Source organism: Stenella coeruleoalba, assembly GCF_951394435.1.
Source record: "Stenella coeruleoalba genome assembly, chromosome: 1".
NCBI classification, from domain to species: domain Eukaryota; kingdom Metazoa; phylum Chordata; class Mammalia; order Artiodactyla; family Delphinidae; genus Stenella; species Stenella coeruleoalba.
Window position 1 is genome coordinate 105,669,915 of NC_137169.1, and position 20,213 is coordinate 105,690,127.

The following is a 20,213-nucleotide window of genomic DNA, read 5'->3' on the forward strand; positions in this document are numbered from 1 at the left end:
TTTTGGTTGGAGCATTTAGTCTATTTACATTTAAGGTAATTATTGATATGTATGTTCATATTACCATTTTATTAATTGTTTTGGGTTTGTTTTTGTAGGGCTTTTCCTTCTCTTGTGTTTCCTTCCTAGAGAAGTTCCTTTAGAATTTGTTGTAAAGCTGGTTTGGTGGTGCTGAATTCTCTTAGCTTGTGCTTGTCTGTAAAGGTTTTAATTTCTCCATCAAATCTGAATGAGATCCTTGCTGGGTAGAGTAATCTTGGTTGTAGGTTTTTCTCTTTCATCACTTTAAATATGTCCTGCCACTCCCTTCTGGCTTGCAGAGTTTCTGCTGAAAGATCAGCTGTTAACCTTATGGGGGTTCCCTTGTATGTTATTTGTTGCTTTTCCCCTGCTGCTTTTAATATTTTTCTTTGTATTTAATTTTTCATAGTTTGATTAATATGTGTCTTGACATGTTTCTCCTTGGATTTATCCTGCCTGGGACTCTCTGCACTCCCTGGACTTGATTGACTACTTCCTTTCCCATGTTATGGAAGTTTTCAGCTATAATCTCTTCTAATATTTTCTCAGACCCTTTCTTTTTCTCTTCTTCTTTGGGACCCCTATAATTTGAATGTTGGTGCATTTGATGTTGTCCCAGAGTCTTTGAGACTGTACTCAATTGTTTCATTCTTTTTTCTTTTTTCTGCTCTGCAGTAGTTATTTCCAGTATTTTATCTTCCAGGTCACTTATCCGTTCTTCTACCTCAGTTATTCTGCTATAGATTCCTTCTAGAGAACTTTTAATTTCATTTATTGTGTTGTTCATCATTGTTTGTTTGCTCTTTAGTTCTTCTAGGTCCTTGTTAAACATTTCTTGTATTTTCTCCATTCTGTTTCCAAGATTTTGGATCATCTTTACTATCATTACTCTGAATTCTTTTTCAGGTAGACTGCCTATTTCCTCTACATTTGTTTGGTATGGTAGGTTTTTACATTGCTCCTTCACCTGCTGCATATTTCTCTGTCTTCTCATTTTGTTTAACTTTCTGTGTTTGGGGTCTCCTTTTCTCAGGCTGCATGTTCGTAGTTCCCACTGTTTTTGGTGTCTGCCCCCAGTGGGTAAGGTTGGTTCAGTGGCTTGTGTAGGCTTCCTGATGGAGGGGACTGGTGCCTGTGTTCTGGTGGGTGGGGCTGGATCTTGTCTTTCTGGTGGGCAGGTCCACGTCTGGTGGTGTGTTTTGTGTTGTCTGGGAACTTACTATGATTTTAGGCAGCCTCTCTGTTAATGGGTGGGTTTGTGTTCCTGTCTTGCTAGTTGTTTGCCATGGGGTGTCCAGCATTGGAGCCTGCTGGCTGTTAGGTGGAGCTGGGTCTTAGTGTTGAGATGGAGATTTCTAGGAGACCTCTTGCCAATTGATATTACATGGGGCCAGGAGGTCTCTGGTGGGCCAATGTCCTGAACTCGGCTCTACCACCTCAGAGGCTCAGGCCTGACACCAGGCCAGAGCACCAAGACCCTGCCAGCCACACAGCTCAGAAGATAAGGGAGAAGAAAAGAAAGAATAATAAAAAATTATTAAGATAAAAAAATTTTTAAAGTAATAATAATTAAAAAAAGAAGAGAGCAGCCAAACCAATAAACAAATCCACCAATGATAACAAGCGCTGAACACTATACTAAGATAAACATAAAAACGAGAAAAAAGTCAGTTGCAGGCAGTAAACCCCAAGTCTACAGTTGCTCCCAAAGTCTACCTCCTCAATTTTGGGATGATTCGTTGTCTATTCAGGTATTCCACAGATGCAGGGTACATCAAGTTGATTGTGGGGATTTAATCTGCTGCTCCTGAGGCTGGTGGGAGAGATTTCCCTTTCTCTTCTTTGTTCACACAGCTGCTGGGGTTCAGCTTTGGTTTTGGCCCCATGTCTGTGTGTAAGTCACCCTCAGGCATCTGTTCCTGCCCAGACAGGACAGGGTTAAAGCAGTGGCTGATTAGGGGACTCTGCTCACTCATGTCAGGGGGAGGGAGTGGTACGGTAGTCATAATTGGAATGCAGGGTAAGCCTGCAGTGGCAGAGGCCGGCATGATGTTGCAACAGCCTGAGGCACACCATGTATTCTCCCGGGAAAGTTGTCCATGGATCATGGGACCCTGGCAGTGGCAAGCAGAACAGGCTCCTGGGGGGATGTGTGGATAGTGACCTGTGCTTGCACACAGGATTATCAGTGGCTGCAGCAGCAGTGTTAGAGTTTCATGCCTGTCTCTGGTGTCCAAGCTGATAGCCATGGCTCGCGCCCATCTCTGGAGCTTGTTTAGGCAGTGCTCTGCCTTCTGTGGGCAAACGCGGAAGGAATCCCCTCTCCTTGGACAGTCCGAAACAATGGTCTCTTGCCTCTTAGGAAGGTCCAGAGTTTTTCCTGGACTCCCTCCCCGCTAGCTTTGGTGCACTAGCCCCGTTAAAGCTGTGTTCACACAGCCAACCTCAGTCCTCTCCCTGGGGTCTGACCTCTGAAACCCAAGCCTCAGCTCCCAGCCCCCACCTGCCCTGGAGGGTGAGCAGACAGGCCTCTCAGGCTGGTGAGTCCTGGTCGGCACCGATCCTCTGTGTGGGAATCTCTCCACTTTGCCCTCTGCACCCCTGTTGCTGCGCTCTCCTCTGTGGCTCCAAAGCTTTCCCTACTCCCACCCCGACTCTCCACCAGTGAAGTGTCTTCCTAACGTGTGGAAACTTTTCCTCCTTCACAGCTCCCTCCCAGAGGTGCAGGTCCCATCCCTATTCTTTTGTGTTTGTTTTTTCTTTTTTTCTTTTGCCCTACCCAGGTATGTGGGGATTTCCTTGCCTTTTGGGAAGTCTGAGGTCTTCTGCCAGCATTCAGTAGGTGTTCTGTAGGAGTTGTTCCACATATAGATGTATTTTTTTTTTAGATGTATTTTTGATGTATTTGTGGGGAGGAAGGTGATCTCCACGTTTTACTTCTCTGCTATCTTGAAGGTCCCCCACCTACAGTATCTTTTTTTTTAACATCTCTATTGTAGTATAGTTGCTTTAAAATGTTGTGTTAGTTTCTGCTGTATAACAAAGTGAATCAGGTATACGTATACATATATCCCCATATCCCCTCTCTTTTGTGTCTCCCTCCCACCCTCCCTATCCCACCCCTCTAGGTGGTCACAAAGCACAGAGCTGATCTCCCTGTGCTATGTGGCTGCTTCCCACTAGCTATCTATTTTACATTTGGTAGTGTATATATGTCAGTGCCACTCTCTCACTTCGTTCCAGCTTCCCCTTCCCCCTCCCCATGTCCTCAAGTCCGTTCTTTATGTCTGCGTCTTTATTCCTGTCCTGCCCCTAGGTTCGTCAGAACCTTTTTATTTTTATTTTTTAGATGCCATATATATGTGTTAGCATAAGGTATTTGTTTTTCTCTTTCTGACTTACTTCACTCTGTATAACAGACTCTAGGACCATCCACCTCACTACAAATAACTCAATTTCGTTCCTTTTTATGGCTGAGTAATATTCCATTGTATATATGTGCCACATCTTCTTTATCCATTCATCTGTTGATGGACACTTAGGTTGCTTCCATGTCCTGGCTATCATAAATAGTGCTGCAATGAACATTGTGGTACATAACTCTTTTTTTCTTTTTAAACTAATTATTTATTTTTGGCTGTGCTGGGTCTTCACTGCTGCGTGTGGGCTCTCTCTAGTTGCGGCTAGCAGGGGCCACTTCTCCCTGCGGTGCGTGGGCCTCTCATTGAGGTGGCCTCTCCTGCTGTGGAGCACAGGCTCTAGGCACGCAGGCCTCAGCAGCTGCAGCACTTAGGCTCAGTAGCTGTGGCTCACAGGCTCAGAGCGCAGGCTCAGCAGTTGTGGCACACGGGCTTAGTTGTTCCGCAGCGTGGGGGATCCTCCCGGACCAGGGATCGAACCTGCGTCCCCTGCATCAGCAGGCAGACTCCCAACCACTGCGCCACAAGTAAAGCCCCATAACTCTTTTTGAATTATGGTTTTCTCAGGGTATATGCTCAGGAGTGGGATTGGTGGATCATATGGTAGCTCTGTTTTTAGTTTTTTAAGGAACCTCCATACTGTTCTCCATAGTGGCTGTACCAATTTACATTACCACCGACAGTGTAGGAGGGTTCCCTTTTCTCCACACCATCTCCAGCATTTATTGTTTGTAGATTTTTTGATGATAGACATTCTGACCAGTGTGAGGGGATACCTCATTGTAGTTTGGACTTGTATTTTTCTAATATTAGCAACGTTGAGCATCTTTTCGTGTGCTCTTTGGCCATCTGTATGTCTTCTTTGGAGAAATATCTATTTAGATCTTTTGCCCATTTTTTGCTCGGGTGGTTTTGTTTTTTGATATTGAATTGTATCAGCTGTTTGTATATTTTGGAGATTAATCCCTTGTTAGTCACAGTGATTGCAAATATTTTTTTCCCATTCTGTGGGGTGTCTTTTCAGTTTGTTTATGGTCTCCTTTGCTGTGCAAAAGCTTTTAATTTTAATTAGGCCCAATATCTTTATTTTGGGTTTTATTTCATTAGTCTAGGAGGTGGATCCAAAAAGATATTGCTGCGATTTATGTCAAAGAGTGTTCTGCCTATGTTTTCCTCTAAGAGTTTTATAGTATCTGGTCTTACATTTAGATCTTCAATCCATTTTGAGTTTATTTTTGTGTATGGTGTTAGGGGATGTTCTAATTTCATTCATTTACACGTAACTGTCCAGTTTTCCTAGCACCACTTATTGAAGAAACTACCTTTTATCCATGTGTAGGCTTACCTCCTTTGTTGTTAATTGACAATAGGTGCATAGGTTTATATCTGGGATTTCTATCCTGTTCCATTGATCTATAAGTCTGTGTTTGTGCCAGTACCATACTGTTTTGATTACTGTAGCTTTGTATTATAGTCTCAAGTCAGGGAGCCTGATTCCTCCAGCTTTGTTTTTCTTTCTCAAGATTGCTTTGGCTATTTGGGGTGTTTTGTGTTTCCATACAAATTTTAAGACTTTTTGTTCTAGATCTGCAAAAAATTCCATTGGTAATTTGATAGGGATTGCACCGAATCTGTAGATTGCCTTGGGTAGTGTAGTCATTTTGACAATATTGACTCCTCCAATCCAAGAACATGGTGTATCTTTTGATCTGTTTGTGTCATCTTTGATTTCTTTCATCAGCATCATAGATTTCAGAGTACAGGTCTTTTGCCTCCTTAGGTAGGTTTATACCTAGGTATTTTATTCTTCTTGATGTGATGGTAAATGGGATTGTTGCCTTAATTTCTCTTTCTGATCTTTTGTTGTTAGTGTATAGAAACACAAGAGATTTCTGTGTATTAATTTTGTATCCTGCAACTTTACCAAATACATTGAGGAGTTTTCTGGTAGCATCTTTAGGATTTTTCTATGTGTAGAATCATGTCATCTGCAAAAAGTGACAGTTTTACTTTTTCTTTTCCAATTTGGCTTCCTTTTATTTCTTTTTTCTCTCTGATTGCCATGGCTAGGACTTCCAAAACTGTGTTGACTAAAAGTGGCAAGAGTGGACATCCTTGTCTTGCTCCTGATTTTAGAGGAAATGGTTTCAGCTTCACACCATTGAGTATAATGTTAGCTGTGGGTTTGTCATGTATGGCCTTTGTTATGTTGAGGTAAGTTCCCTCTGTGCCCACTTTCTGGAGAGTTTTTATCATAAATGGGTGTTGGATTTTGTCAAAAGCCTTTTCTGCCTCTATTGAGATGATCATATGGTTTTTATTCTTCAATTTGTTAATGTAGTTTATCACACCAATTGATTCACGGATATTGAAAAATCCTTGCAGCCCTTGGTTAAATCCCACTTGATTGTGGTGTATGATCCTTTCAATGTTTTGTTGGATTCGGTTTGCTAGTATTTTTTTTTTGAGGATTTTTGTGTCTATGTTCATCAGTGATATTGGCCTGTAATTTTTTTTGTGTGTGTGGTATCTTTGTCTGGTTTTGGTATCAGGATGGTGGTGGCCTCATAGAATGAGTTTGGGAGTGTTCCTTCCTCTGCAATATTTTGCAATAGTTTCAGAAGGATAGGTGTTAACTCTTCTCTAAAGATTTGATAGAATTTGCCTCTGAAGCCATCTGGTCCTAGACTTTTGTTTGTTGGAAGTGTTTTATCAGTTTCAATTTCAGTAATTGTGATTGGTCTATTCATATTTTCTATTTCTTTCTGGTTCAGTTTTGGGAGATTGTACCTTTCTAAGAATTTGTCCATTTCTTCTAGGTTGTCCATTTTATTGGCATATAGTTGCTTGTAGTAGTCTCTTATGATCCTTTATATATCTGTGGTGTCCATTGTAACTTCTTCTTTTTCATTTCTAATTTTATTGATTTGAGCCTTCTCCCTTTTCTTCTTGGTGAGTCTGGCTAAAGGTTTATCAATATTGTTTATCTTTTCAAACAACCAGCTTTTGGTTTAATTGATCTTTTCTATTGTTTTCTTTGTCTCTATTTCATTTATTTCTGCTCTGATCTTTATGATTTTTTTCCTTCTGCTATCTTTGGGTTTTGTTTGATCTTCTTTCTCTCGTTGCTTTAGGTGTAAGGTTAGGTCGTTTATTTGATATTTTTGTTTCCTGAGGTAAGATTGTACCGCTGTAAACTTCCCTCTTAGAACTGCTTTTGCTGCATCCCATAGGTTTTCGATCATCATGTTTTCATTTTATTCCTAGGTATTTTTTTTTAACTTCCTCTTTGATTTCTCCAATGATCCATTGGTTGTTTAGAAGCATATTGTTTTGCCTCCACATGTTTGTGTTTTTTTAGTTTATTTTTCTCTTGTAGTTGATTTCTAATATCATAGTGTTGTGATTGGAAAAGATGCTTAATATGATTTCAATTTTCTTAAATTTATCAAGGCATGCTTTCTGGCTCAGTGTATGGTCAATCCTGGAGAATGTTGCATGTGCAATTGAGAAGAATGTGTATTCTGCTGCTTTTAGATGGAATGCTCTATAAATATCAATTCCATTTGGTCTAATGTGTCATTGAAGGCCTATGTTTCCTTATTGATTTTCTGTCTGGATGATCTGTCCATTGATGTAAGTGGGGTGTTAAAGTCCCCCACTATTGTGTTACTGTTGATTTTTCCTTTTATGGCTGTTAGCATTTGCCTTATATATTGAGGTGCTCCTATGTAGGGTGCATATATATGTACAATTGTTATATCTTCTTGGATTGATCTTTTGGTCATTATTCAGTGTCCTTCTTTTAGTCTTTGTTTTAAAGTCTATTTTGTCTGATACGAATATTGCTACTCCAGCTTTCTTTTGATTCCATTTGCATGGAATATCTTTTTCCATTCCCTCATTTTTAGTCAGTATATGTCCCTAGATCTGAAGTGGGCCTCTTGTAGACAGCATATATATGGGTCTTGTTTTTGTATCCATTCAGCCAGTCTATGTCTTTTAGTTGGAGTATTTAATCCATTTACATTTAAGGTAATTACTGATATGTATGTTCTTATTGTGGTTTGTTAATTGTTTTGGATTTGTTTTTGCAGGTCTTTTTTCATCCCTTCCTCTTTTGTTCTCATCTCTTGTGATTTGATGATTATCTTTAGTGTTGTGTTTGGATTGATTTTTGTGTGTGTGTGCATGTATCAATTGTAGATTTTTGGTTTGTGGTTACCATGAGATTTTGAGATAGCAGTCTATATATATACACAAGATTTTTTAAAGTTTTAAGTTGCTAGTCTCTTACTTTCAAATGCATTTCCAATACCCTGCATCTGTACTCTCCTCTTCTCACAATTGCTGGTTTTGATATCACATTAGAGTATGGATGATTTCCTACCTTTACAATATGTTTGCCTTACCAGTGAGCTTTCCCATTCATAATTTTCTTGTTTCTCATTGTGGCCTTTTCTTTTTGGCCTAGAGAAATTCCTTTAGCATTTGTTGTAAAGCTGGTTTGGTGGTGCTAAATTCTCTTAGCTTTTGCTTGTCTGTAAAGCTTTTGATTTCTCCATCAAATCTGAATGAGAGCCTTGCTGGGTAGAGTATTCTTGGTTGTATGTTTTCTCCTTTCATCATTTTAAATATATTGTGCCACTCCATTCTGGCCTGCAGAGTTTCTGCTCAAAAGTCAGCTGATAACCTTATGGTGATTCTGTTGTATGTTATTTGTTGCTCTTCCCTTGTTGCTTTTAATATTTTTTCTTTGTCTTTAATTTTTGTCAGTTTGATTAATATGTGTCTCGGCATGTTCCTCCTTGGGTTTATCCTCTATGGGACTCTCTGCTTTTCCTGGATTTGACTGACTGTTTTCTTTCCCATGTTAGGGAATTTTCAGCTATTATCTCTTCAAGTATTTTCTCAGGCCCTTTCTCTCTCTCTCTTTTCCTTCTGGGACCCCTATAATGTGAATGTTGGTGCATTTAATGTTGTCCCAGAGGTCTCTTAAAGTGTCCTCATTTCTTTTCATTCATTTTTCTTTATCCTGTTCCAAAGCAGTGATTTCCACGATTCTGTTCTTCTGCTTCATTTATTCTGCTATTGATTCCTTCTAGTGTATTTTTCATTTCAGTTATTGTATTGTTCAACTCTGTTTGTTTGTTCTTTAGTTCTTCTACGTCTTTGTTAAATATTTCTATCTTCTCAATCTGTGCCTGCATTCTTTTCCTGTGATTTTGAATCATCTTTACTTCATTACTCTGAATTCTTTTTCAGGTAGATTGCCTGTCTCCACTTCACTTAGTTGTTCCTCTGGGACTTTATCTTGTTCCTTCATGTGGAACATATTTCTCTGCTTTCTCATTTTGTCTAACTTTCTGTGTTTGTCGTCTCCTTTCCACAGGCTGCAGGATTGTAGTTCTTCTTGCTTCTGATGTCTGCCCCCTTGTGGATGAGGTTGGTCCAGGGGCTTGTGCAGGCTTCCTGGTGGGAGTGACTGGTGCCTGCCCACTTGTGAGTGGAGTTGGGTCTTGTCTGTCTGGTGGGCAGGGCCAAGTCATGTGGTATGTTTAGAGGCAGCAGTGGACTCTGGACGACTTTATGCAGCCTGTCTGCTGATGGGTGGTGCTGTGTTCCCACCCTGTTGGTTGTTTGGCCTGAGGCATCCCAGCACTGGAGCCTGCAGGCTGTTGGACGGGGCCAGGTCTCAGTGCCAAAATGGCGACCTCTAGGAGAGCTCATGCTGTTGAATATTCCCTGGGGCCTCCACCACCAGTGTTCTTGTCCCCACTGTGAGCCACAGCTGACTCCTGCCTCCTCAGGAGACCCTCCAAGACCTGCAGGTAGGTCTGGCCCAGGTTTCTATGCAGTCATTGCTTTGCCCTGGGTCCCAGTGCTCATGAAACCATTTTGCACTCTCTAAGACTGGATTCTCTGTTTCTCACAGTCCTGTGGAGATCCTACACTCAAGCCCCACTGGCCTTCAAAACCAAATGCTCTGGTAGCTCATCCTCCCTTTTACAGTACCCCAGGCTGGGGAGCCTGACATGGGGCTCAGAACTCTCACTCCTGTGGGAGGACCTCTGCAATATAATTATTTTCCAGTCTGTAGAAGTGGGTATGAGATTTGATTATATCATGAAAGCACCCCTCCTACCATCTCGTTGTGGCTTCTTCTTTGTCTTTGGATGCAGAATATCTTTTTGGTAGGTTCCAGTGTTTTTTGTTGATGGTTGTTCAGCAGTTAGTTGTGATTTTGGTGTTTTCATGAGAGGAGGTGAGCTCAGGTCCTTCTACTCTGCCATCTTGTCGTGCACTCCTCTTCATTTATCCCATTTAGTGAGAATATTCATATAGCTCATTGCAGAAATATTAATGTGTTTGGTTAAGGCCTGTGGCCCTGATGCAACTGGGTGCATGTATTATATGGTATATGCATCCTATAGCCTTGCTAAAAACCAAAACAAGTTCTATCTTTTTAACTACATTTGGCTTCAACATTTTTAGATGAGCAATTGTGGTCTTGTAGAATATTTCTTAGATCTCTTCTTCCCCCAGTACATAGAAACAGGCTATGAGTGGTGAGTGGAGGTAAAAAAAAACTAGAAGAAATTGAGACGTCCAGTTAGTTATGATCCCTGGTCTGTGGTACCCCACTCCCATTCTTACATGCTGCCCAAAGCCCTGATGCCTTCCTCCTCCTCTCCCTTTGATTCCCGAATGTGGAGTTCATCACATCTCCTTCTCCCTCAGCCCCTCCCCTTCTCTAGTTCAGTATTGATCTTCTGCCCTGGAAGACCCTGCTGTCTAGCCTGCAGGACTGACGTTAATAAGGTGAAATAATAGGCTTGACTTATCTGCCAATCAAATGCCCTCTAGATGGAGGAGGGTCATTTGAGCCTCCAAGGAAACTCCATGCTGGAGTGTATGCCATCTCAGTGTGCACCAGGCCCTGCATAGGAAAAGTGACATATCCATCGCAGGTGTGTTCCTGGGACCCTGAAATTACAGTGGGGTCCTTGGCAGAAAGGAATGTCAGAGGAGTGTTCTGACAAATGCTTGGAAATACTTGGTTCGGTGCCACCAGACCCTCCATCCTCTCTCTACTTTCAGCTTACACCTGGGACGCCTGTCACCAAGTCCCTTTGAGCAGTGACTTGAGCCACCTGGTGGCAGAGATCCGAGCTTTGAGAGGGCAGCTGGAGCACAGCATTCAGGGGAACAACTGTCTGCGACTACAGCTCGAGCAGCAGTTGGATGGTGGTGCCAGCAAAACCAGCCTCAGCCCCTCCTCTGTTAACCAGAAATTCCCCACCAACACTGACCCTGGAAACAAGCAGCTGCTCTTCCAAGGTAGGAAGGAAAAGGGAATCAGGAAGCCCTCAGCCAGTGGGGAGGTCCCCAAGATGTCTACGGTGGAAGGGACAATCTCGCCTCTTCCACGCTCCTTAAGGTCAGGGTGCAATCGAAGGTGCTTCAATACAGTGCCTTGAGAGCATGGGATTTAGGGTCAGATCTGGCTCCAGATTCTGAGTTTGACACTTACGTGTTGTTTGCCTTGTGTTTAAACTCCTCAGGTACTTAAGCCTTAGTTTCCTCATCTTTAACATGAGGATAATAATAATATACACTGTGCATAGTTATATGGAGCATTAAGTGAAATAATTTACCAGTGCCTGATGCAATAAGTGCTCAGCAGTTAACAGCTGTATGTATTAATACCTATTCTTTATATTTGCGGAGGGCTTTAAAATCTACCACGTTTTCAAACAAATTTTCAAATAATGTCATCAGAGCTAGGGTAGATTTTACTATCTCTGTATTTTACATGAGAAAACGTAGGCACTGGGACAATTAACTGACATGCTAAGGTTTACAGGAGTTAAGAGGCCAATCGAAGATTCAAAGTAGAAGTTTTGATCTGCTCTCTGTGTTCCTCCCACCTCACTATGCTCTGTCTCGGTGTTGCTTCTCTTTCCTCTCATGCTTTCCCCTCTCAGAGCCTCCCCACAGCACCAGCCAGGACTCATCTGAACTGGCTCAGTCACTCCTCCTCATCATCATACAGCACAGAGGCCTGAGGTGGAAAGCAGGTTCTAAGCCACATTTGCCTGAGCAGGGTCATTTCTGTCTCTTCGTGATATTTTCCAATACCTCCCCTGGAGGATTGCTGCCTGGTCTCCAATAGGGCATCTCAAACTCACCAAGGCTTATGTCTCCTACTCTTCTTATACTACTACATGCTTTCTAGTATGTCTCTTTCTTATACTACTACATATTTTCCAGCACTGACTCATCAGAATGGTGATTAGAGTGCTGAGTTTAATCGCCCATAAATCCATTCGTTCTTTGATCAAATATTTTTAACATATATACTACATATATTTATACGTATTTCTATTTAGTTAGAAAGCATTGTATTAGACACACTGCATACAATATTATATTCAAATCAGGGGTTAGAAAAATATATCTAATAATTTTTCAAACTAGAAGTTGCTTTCTCATGGAACAGCGTTCAATTACAGGAACATCTTGCTCCAAATTAAGTGGTTTGTTTTCCACTGGTTTTGACTGTGGTACATGGGTGATGATTATGTAAGAGGAGAGTCATGTTGCCTTAGATCTCCAGTAGTGAAGATAGGCTGTGCATGTGTTTCAGGAGCAGTATATTCCAGGGTTCCTAAAGTTGTGGTTATCTTTACTCCCTAGACTCAGTTGCCTCCCCTCCAGTTCGGGATGTGGGCATGAATTCTCCAATTCTGGTCTTCCCCAGCTCTTCTCCCGCTGCTCATGGCTCAGAGACCACAACCTTCAATAGGACAAATGGTAAATAGGGCAACTACAGGACTCAGGGTCTAATGATGGAAAATGACTAAAGCAAGTAACCTTTGGTTCTCTATATGCACATTATCTGAATTTAGAGATTTTTCTCTGCATGTCCCATGGCCTTTAGCCCTACTCATTCCACCTCCTGTGGCTGCCTTTTTTGTCATTATTCTTCCTCCTGTGTGTGGTTTTCCTATTGCTCTGGTATTTCTTCATTGCACTATAATCTCTTCCTTCTTGAAAGTGCTCTCTGTATCCAGCTTAATTTCCTTGTCTGTGTCTTCTCAACCCCCAAATTTAAAATTTTTTAAAATTTGTCCTGAATATTTCATTTGTCAATAAGGATAAAATTTGCCTCCTGGCAATTTTATCATTATGAGATGATGTAAGAAAGATTATAAAAATATAGAACCCAGAATATCTATGGACTTCACACTTGTACTTTCCAAGACTGTCATTCTTGTTTCTGGCCTCTTTCACTATTTGATGTCCATTTTGGATTGAATTGAGGATGATTATGTATAACAGTGGATTCTGTGTTATTGTGGTTTTATTCTTCAGAGCTGGGTTTGGATGCTTCTCCAGTAATGAAGAACCCTCCCAAGCTGGAGGGTGATGCTACTGATGGCTCCTTTGCCAATAAGCATGGCCGCCATGTCATTGGCCACATTGATGACTACAGTGCCCTAAGACAGCAGATTGGGGAGGGCAGACTGCTGGTCAAGAAGATAGCGTCGCTCATGAGATCAACCTGCAACTTCCCTGGCCTTGAAGCTCCAGGCACAGAGGTAATCACGTTTTAGCTTTTAGGTGCACCTTTTCCTTAGGCCCTTTCTTCTTCTGATTTTAGCTTCTTCTCCCTCTATTTTTTTTTTTCCTGCTCATCTCCCATCAGCTGAGGATACATCTTCCATTGATATCCAGCTAGGCCTTTTATCTTCATCTGCTAATTTCACTACAAGCTCTGCTCTGTTCCAGATGTAGCTGACTTGCTATTTCCCCTCAGAACCACAGAAAAGCATGTGCAGCATTGCCGTCCTCATCAGTAGAGCACATTAAGCGTCAACATACACACAATGCTGTACTGAGTACCCTTTGGTAGCTTAGTATCTGCTAAAGTCATGCTGGCATATGACCATCTGTGGGCAGAATAAAATCACTTAATCAATTGGCTGGAAAATGAGAATCTGCGTCCATATGGGCCAAATATGTGGAAGGGGTGAGGAGGGTGGCAGCCATGGAATTTCTCTGCTCACACTGAGCAAGGCGGGAGAGCAAGCAGCAAGGCTTCTCAGAGCCCTTCCCCAGGGAGAGATCCAGGTACTAGCTGCTGTGCTGTCTGAGACACTGGAGATGCACAGGCATGCAGGGACAGCCCTGCCCTCAGGGGCCCCCACGATAGAGAGGGATGCCCACACCTGAGTAAATAAATATAACCAGGGGCTCCAGGCACAAGGTTACAAGGGCTCTGGGTGTGAGGGCATGAACCCGGAATCAGCTGTTATCCCAGGCAAGGAAAGTAACAGGTTCATGGGGGCGTGCCAACAGGGGATATGTAAGTTCTCGGGGGAGAACATGCCAGGTAAAGGGAGCGGCACCTCAGTCCTTCGAGCTACAAGTGGTGCAGTCCATTTGAAGCATAAGGTGTGATTTACGGAAGGACAAGGGGGGCCAGTGCAAAAATAGGGACCTTAGACTCTGGAGCATGAAGCAGGACTAGAAGCTAAAGAATGTGGGGAAAGCTGGAATCAAATGCATTCTTGCAAATCGAGAGGTCCCTGATGAGGTCAGAGAACCTTGGCTTCCAGGTTAGAAAAGGATTTCACAGGTTTAAGCAGGCCTGTGTCTACGCCTCACCCACAAGGAAGCTGAGGCCAATGCTCAGCAAAAAAAAAAAGTGATCTCTCAGCCCCGGGGATGCCCATGGCTACCTCCCCCTTTTCCCAGGTGATGGGCAGTGAAGGCATCCACGAGCTCAGGAGCAGCGCCAACGCCCTTCACCACCGACTGGAGGAGGCGGCCTCCCTCCTCACCATGTTCTGGAGAGCAGCCTTGCCAAGTTCCCACGGCCCTGCGCTGGACAGCAAAGCGGTAAGAAGCCAGCATCCCCTACTGGTTCTGCCCCCAAATATCCTTCTGCCTCCTTGGTCAGCAGATCCTGAAGGTCAGGAGCCGAATGGGCAGCTGGGACCAAGGGGACCTGAGGGGGCGTCCCTGGAGGGAGACCTCTCCTCCGCGGTGGCTGCTTTCAGTGCAGCTCTGACTCCAGCCCCTCTCCCCCCAGCCCTGACCCCCCAGGATAAGTAATCAAAGAGCAGAAGGAAAGGACATGGAGGAGGCAGAGACACGAGAGCCCTGGTAACCCCTAAATGTTCCGTTTCTTTAACTTTCTGAAGTTTGGCTGCGCTGAAGTTCAGGACCATGTTAAAACATCAACATCTCCTTTCCCTTCCTAGCCCACCCCCACCTCCAGGTCCACATAGGCAAGATCACAGAATGTCACCAGGAGTCACCCAGCCTCTTGTAGCCACCCCCTGGAATTCCAGAAAATCACTTACATCTGCGTCACAGGGTCAGGCCTGGGGAGAGTCAGCCTCCCCATGGTGCTCTCAGATCTCAGACTGCTTTCTGGTTGGTGACCTTGGATAGGCGGGTTTCAGGATCCCACCCAGGGGTTCCAACTCCAGACTAAGATCACTGACACTTTAGCGGCCCCAATTATGTTAATTCCAAGGAGGGAGCATTTTGCCATCTTGTGGTTGGCAGATATATTTACAAACTTACTGTCTCAGGCCAGCCCCGTCTCCCCAGGCGTGATATCCAGGCGTAATATTCCCAACGACCAAGTCTTTCTTGTGATGCCCAAGTGATATAACTATGTCAGCATGAAATCTGAGCTCTTGTTCACAGCTGGGAGCTTCAGTGTGGCCTGGAGTCAGGTTCTCTGCAGCAACAGGAGTGTAGCCTCTGCTAATCTGCCCGGGGGCTTCCAGGTCCTCAGTGTTCCCACCTCATGGCGCATCCTGAGCCACCACCACCTGCTGGAGGGATTGAAGACTTTAATGAGGGAAATCTGCTCCAAAACTACTTGAGAAGATTGTAGAATCCTATCTGGAGCTGTAAAGAGCCACCGAACACAGGGTGCTTTAGGCCTTCTGACCGTTGACAGAGCCTGTTTTTCTTCCCAGGGAGAGTCCATGAAAAGGGAGCTTCTGGAACTGAGAACCAAACTATCCAAACAGGAGAGTCTCCTTCAGAGCACAGCTGAGCATCTGAAGACCGCCAACCAGCAGAAGGAGAGCATGGAACAGTTTATCTTCAGCCAGTGTGGGTGCCCCCAGCCAGGGAATGGGACAGGAAATGGGGGTCCTTCCAGGTCCACCACCTGTGCTGTGAATGGACAGAGACCAGAGAGGTTAGGGGATGGGGGAGACTGATGTGACGTCTCTAAACCTCCTGTGCCATCAGTAATCGTGGAGGCAGAGGAGGGGACACGGGGTGGGGGGCAGCAAGAGACCCCGAGCTGAGTGTCCAGAAAGACAAGCTTTAGAACACAAATCCAACACAAGCGTGGGCCCACTGGTAATTTCTGCCTTGGGGGCTGCTTTCTCGTTTCAGTGACCAGGACACACGATGTTTTGAAGAAGGCAAGGACGAATTTGGAGGTAAGGAAACTACTGCACCAGTCGGAGCCATAGAGCCCGCCCCAAACTTATCACTGTCATCAGAGTGTGCAGGGGATCCTTGACCTGCTCTGACCTTCCAGGAGCAGATGTCTGGTCCATCTGTGGGAGCTCGGGTCCTCATGGGCATCCCTCTAGATTCCATCCTCATCAGCCCTCCACCCTAATCAGCAACCTCCCTTGACCTCTCGGTTGACCCTTACTTTGTCATCATCTTCCCTCCTTATTCCAATTCTGTCTCCTTTATGCCAGGTCAGGAGTGGGGAGAAATGCAGTTCAGTTGATTCTCGAGGTCAGAGGACATATGGGGTCTGCCTCTGAAGCAGCTTTCAGTAAAGGGATCCTGAGGCCAGTCAGGTGTTCGGGGGTTTCCTATACCATTATATGGAAAAATAATGGAAAGATGCAACCTAATAAGTTGATTTCACTGCACACTATTGGGCTGAAAACAGCAATTTGATTTTGATATCTCTTTTTCTTTAAGCAACAACACAAAAGAAAATCCTTGGGTCTTATTGATCTGAAAGAGCATTTGGTAATAAGTAAAAACTGAAACATAAAGGGCAAGATATTATCTCTATGGCAGACCTTCTCTACTTTTATTTAAAACACTAACACATTCTCTAGCAACCGCTTTGATGAAAAACTTGAGGTCTTAGAAATGGCCTAAAAATCAAAAACTAAACCTTTTACCTTGGACTTTAAAGCTTTGCCATAAGCAATTAAGCACATTCCTAGGAATGTTCCTAAATTGTAACCTAAGAGAATGTTGACCCCACAGTATGAAAATGGGTTGGGCCATAATTTAACTCTGTGTTGTTTGTCTGTTTTGCTAATTTCTTCTGTTTTTCTCTGATGATTCCTCTCTTTCCTGAGCCTTTTTAGAAGAACACTTACAAGATTGCCTCTGTAAAACCTTATTCCTGCCTCAGCAAAGGTAACCCAACAGCCTCTCATACCTCCTGGCTTTCCCAGTTTGGAAGTATCCTTCCCACTTCCCCTAGGCCACTGGAAAGGCCCCAAGCCTGGGATCTAATCCCAGGCTTGTCGCTAAGTGGCTGTGTGGCTTTGGCTGGGCCCAGTCTCTGTGAGCCTGCTGACCCTCATCTGTAAGAGGGGGCACTAGCGTTAGATGATCTCTGAGGTCCCTGCTGACCTGGCCCCTCCCCCTCCTCATCAAGTAAACAGAACATAAACTTTAATAGGAGGATGTCCCTGCAAAATGTCCTCTCCTTCCTACAACAGGCTGCTTCTATATATGCCTGTTTCATACTAAGCATTTCCTTTCCTGGGAGATTGCAAAAGCCATCCTTTTGCTCCAAAGTGAATTGGAGAGTGAACTGGCCCCTGAAGAGGGAGTGGTAGGGTCCGGCCACCTGGTGTGCAGTGGCTTTGAGCAGAGATATGACCACAGGAGGTGGTGGGAAGCTTTTCCTCTAACCTGGTGGCCCCAGTTGCTCCTCCAGACCTCAGCACGTCCCCTCAGCTCATCCTCGTGACAGGTTCTCACCGTGCTCCTGGCTTGTTACCACTCAGATCTCTCTCCAGCCTCAGTTAGCCACCAGCAGTGCCTGATAATGGACTCCTACTTTGTGTTATTTTCGCCTGCAGGTGAAATCCCTAAGGGCTCTGCCGTGCACTCCAGTCCTGTGACCCTTGCCTTCCAGGAGCCAAGCAAGAAGCGAAGCCACCAGAGGTCCTTAAAACTGCAGGAAGGGTGGGCCTGCCCCCCTGCTTTGCAGCTCCCTGTCTGCTGAGGAGGATCTGGGCCCCACTCCTCCACACCTGCTGGAAGGTCTGAAAGGAGTCAGAGATGTGGCCTGATGGGGCAGGGCGAAAGGCAGAGGGCGTCTCCTGCAGTTGAGGAATAACCAGCCAAGGTCCACTGGACCCAGCACTAAGCAAAACAGGCATAGTTTGTAGAAGACCTTGTGACACTGCTTTTGAATGCCACAGGGGGATGGGAACCAGCAACAGCACATTTCTCACCTCATCCTCTGAGGGTCAACTCAGGGGAAATAGGACCTGCTTCCTAGCAATGGAGCCCCACACTGGAGCTCCACAGCAGATCTAAAAGCACAGGACTGAGCTGCGGTGCCCTGCAGGACAGTGTTGGCAGACCTAACCTGGGCCAGCGAGCTGGGTCACAGTCAGGCTGGGGATTGGTCTACACTGCAGCACCTGAGTTATTTGAATCCACGTGGTGAGAGCAGTGATTCCCAGATGCCATCTCATGCTTAGCCTAGACCTCCTATTTCTGTTCTATTATGATCTCCAAAAAGTGTACTGACCTTACTCTAAATATGCTGTCCCATTTTGTCATCCCAACTTCTCTCTGGGAACTAGGGACTAATGGCCACACCAAGCCCATTGAAAGTCTTGTGTAAAGCAAATCAGTGATCATTTTTAAGTGACATGTGAGGAACCCCCAGTTGCTAAAGCCTAGTCTGTGTCTTCACAGTGCTTTAGAATGTGTGTATGTGTGTATAAATGTATGATATATATTTATATATGTTGCTATAGCGATATGTTGAAGGCTAAGATAACTGGTGGATAGGGTCAGTGGGAGGAAATGAAACAGTCTTTTTGGTGGCTATTAAAGCAAAATATGTATAAAGAAATAAAGTTTTCTTCACCTGCTTAGTTTCTAATTTCTATACCAGTCCTCAGGGTGAGTGTGTAAAAACAGGAAAGACAGACCGTCATTAAAAAGCTAACTGTCTGAAGCAGAATCAAAATGGTGGAGTAGGTGGATATGGAGCTCCTCTCCCCAACAGACATATCAAAAATACATCTACATATGGAGCACTCCTCCTTGAAAAGGGGCAGAACTAGAAACCAAAGCTGCAGGAAAGATCTACGTGTAATTAATTGGGTAGGAAGGGGAAAAAGAAGAAGACCTGGGTCAGCTCCTGGGCTCCTTGGTGGGATCTGCAAGGAGAAGGTCCACAAGGGTAGACCCTTGCCCTGGGGAGTGAGCAGGTCGAGTCACAATATGGGCATCCCAGTCCTGGGGTCCTGCATGGAGTGGCCAGGCCCCCTTGCCTCTTGGGAAATCTGTTGAGACAGAAGGGTTGGAGAAGACTAGACTCTACTCACCAGCAGTGCATGCTGGCTTGCTGACAATCAGGGTAGAGAGTGTTGCACTGGGAGCAGCCCCCTTGCTGTATTTCCCAGTCCAAAGGGGCAAATGCCCTGGCCCCACTCACTCCACACCACAAGCTGGCACAAAATCTTGCCAGAGACTAGATCTAGTCGTGCAGAGACAGACCAGGATATCTGGGGTGTGATCTAGGAGTAGCCTCAGATGCCATAGTCAGCAAGGGCTCAGGGCAACAGGTGTAAATGCAGCAAACATTAGTGTGTGTCCACGGTGGCACAACAGGAGTGTGCAAGGGCCAAGCAATGAATCTTGAGCAGACAGGCCATGGGAGAGGATATGATCTAGCTAGGCAGAAACAGCCCAGAGGGCCTGGGGTGTGGTCCAGTTGGGGCTGCGACAGCCACTGTGAACATGCGCAGGAGTACACAGTGGTTTGTCTTCCAGCTCAGCACTAGAGCTGGGGCAGAGAGGCCCTGGGTGAGGTCTGCCACAGAGGCAGCCCAGATCTCAGGTGGCAGCATAGCCACCTCAGTCCCTGCAGCCACAACCCCCCAACCTCGAGGCCCAGCCCACGCCATGCCACACTCTTACACTAGATCTGGGATAAACACAATGGGGACACAATCTTGGGCTGCCTCTGAGTGGAGCTGTAGATGCCTACACAGGTGGAACATAGGTCCTCTGTAACCACACAGGCCTCACTTTCTTCAACACTCACTTCCTTTGGGGCAGGGCATGTACTCAAGGACAACAGAGGCTGATCAAACCCAACCCTCAAGGCTTCTACTCCAACTGGGGAGCACACCCTGCCCCTGACAGGGCCATGACATGGAGCAGAGACAGACCCCCACCTCACATCCAGCACAGGCTCTAGATACTACACCACCATCCACACCCTGCTGTCAAGGGGATAATGGCCAGCACACACTGAGAAAAAGCATGGCTGGCATTCATCCTGAAACTAGCCTTCACACCAAAAATATTAGACTCATGGAAGCTACACAGGGACACTCCCAAATAAACACAGCCATTCAAGATCACAGTAGATAACTGTTTCTCCTAAAATCATAGAGACAGAGAAATTTAAGTAAAATGAAAAGGAAGAGGACCTACTCCCAATTAAAAGAACAAGAGAATTCTCCTGAAAGAACAAATAATGAAACAGACCTC

General features: G+C 44.7%; 1 protein-coding gene across 18 annotated transcripts in view; it reads left to right on the top strand.

Moving 5' to 3' along the window:
• The window catches only part of PDE4DIP (phosphodiesterase 4D interacting protein), a 223,925-nt gene extending 205,243 nt beyond the window's left edge, over positions 1-18,682 (top strand). For 11 of the 18 annotated variants that reach the window (XM_079925151.1, XM_079925160.1, XM_079925159.1 and 8 more), the window contains 7 exons: positions 10,542-10,781; positions 12,141-12,257; positions 12,819-13,045; positions 14,205-14,348; positions 15,446-15,584; positions 15,876-15,922; positions 17,552-17,730. In XM_079925151.1, coding sequence (XP_079781277.1) covers positions 10,542-10,781; positions 12,141-12,257; positions 12,819-13,045; positions 14,205-14,348; positions 15,446-15,584; positions 15,876-15,922; positions 17,552-17,593 — 956 coding nt within the window. In that variant the 3' untranslated portion in view covers positions 17,594-17,730. Of the gene's footprint in view, positions 1-10,541; positions 10,782-12,140; positions 12,258-12,818; positions 13,046-14,204; positions 14,349-15,445; positions 15,585-15,875; positions 15,923-16,825; positions 16,878-17,551 lie in introns of all 18 variants that reach the window. The other 7 variants (XM_079925156.1, XM_079925148.1, XM_079925149.1 and 4 more) reach the window with 5 other exon arrangements.
• The last annotated feature ends 1,531 nt before the right edge of the window (positions 18,683-20,213 follow it).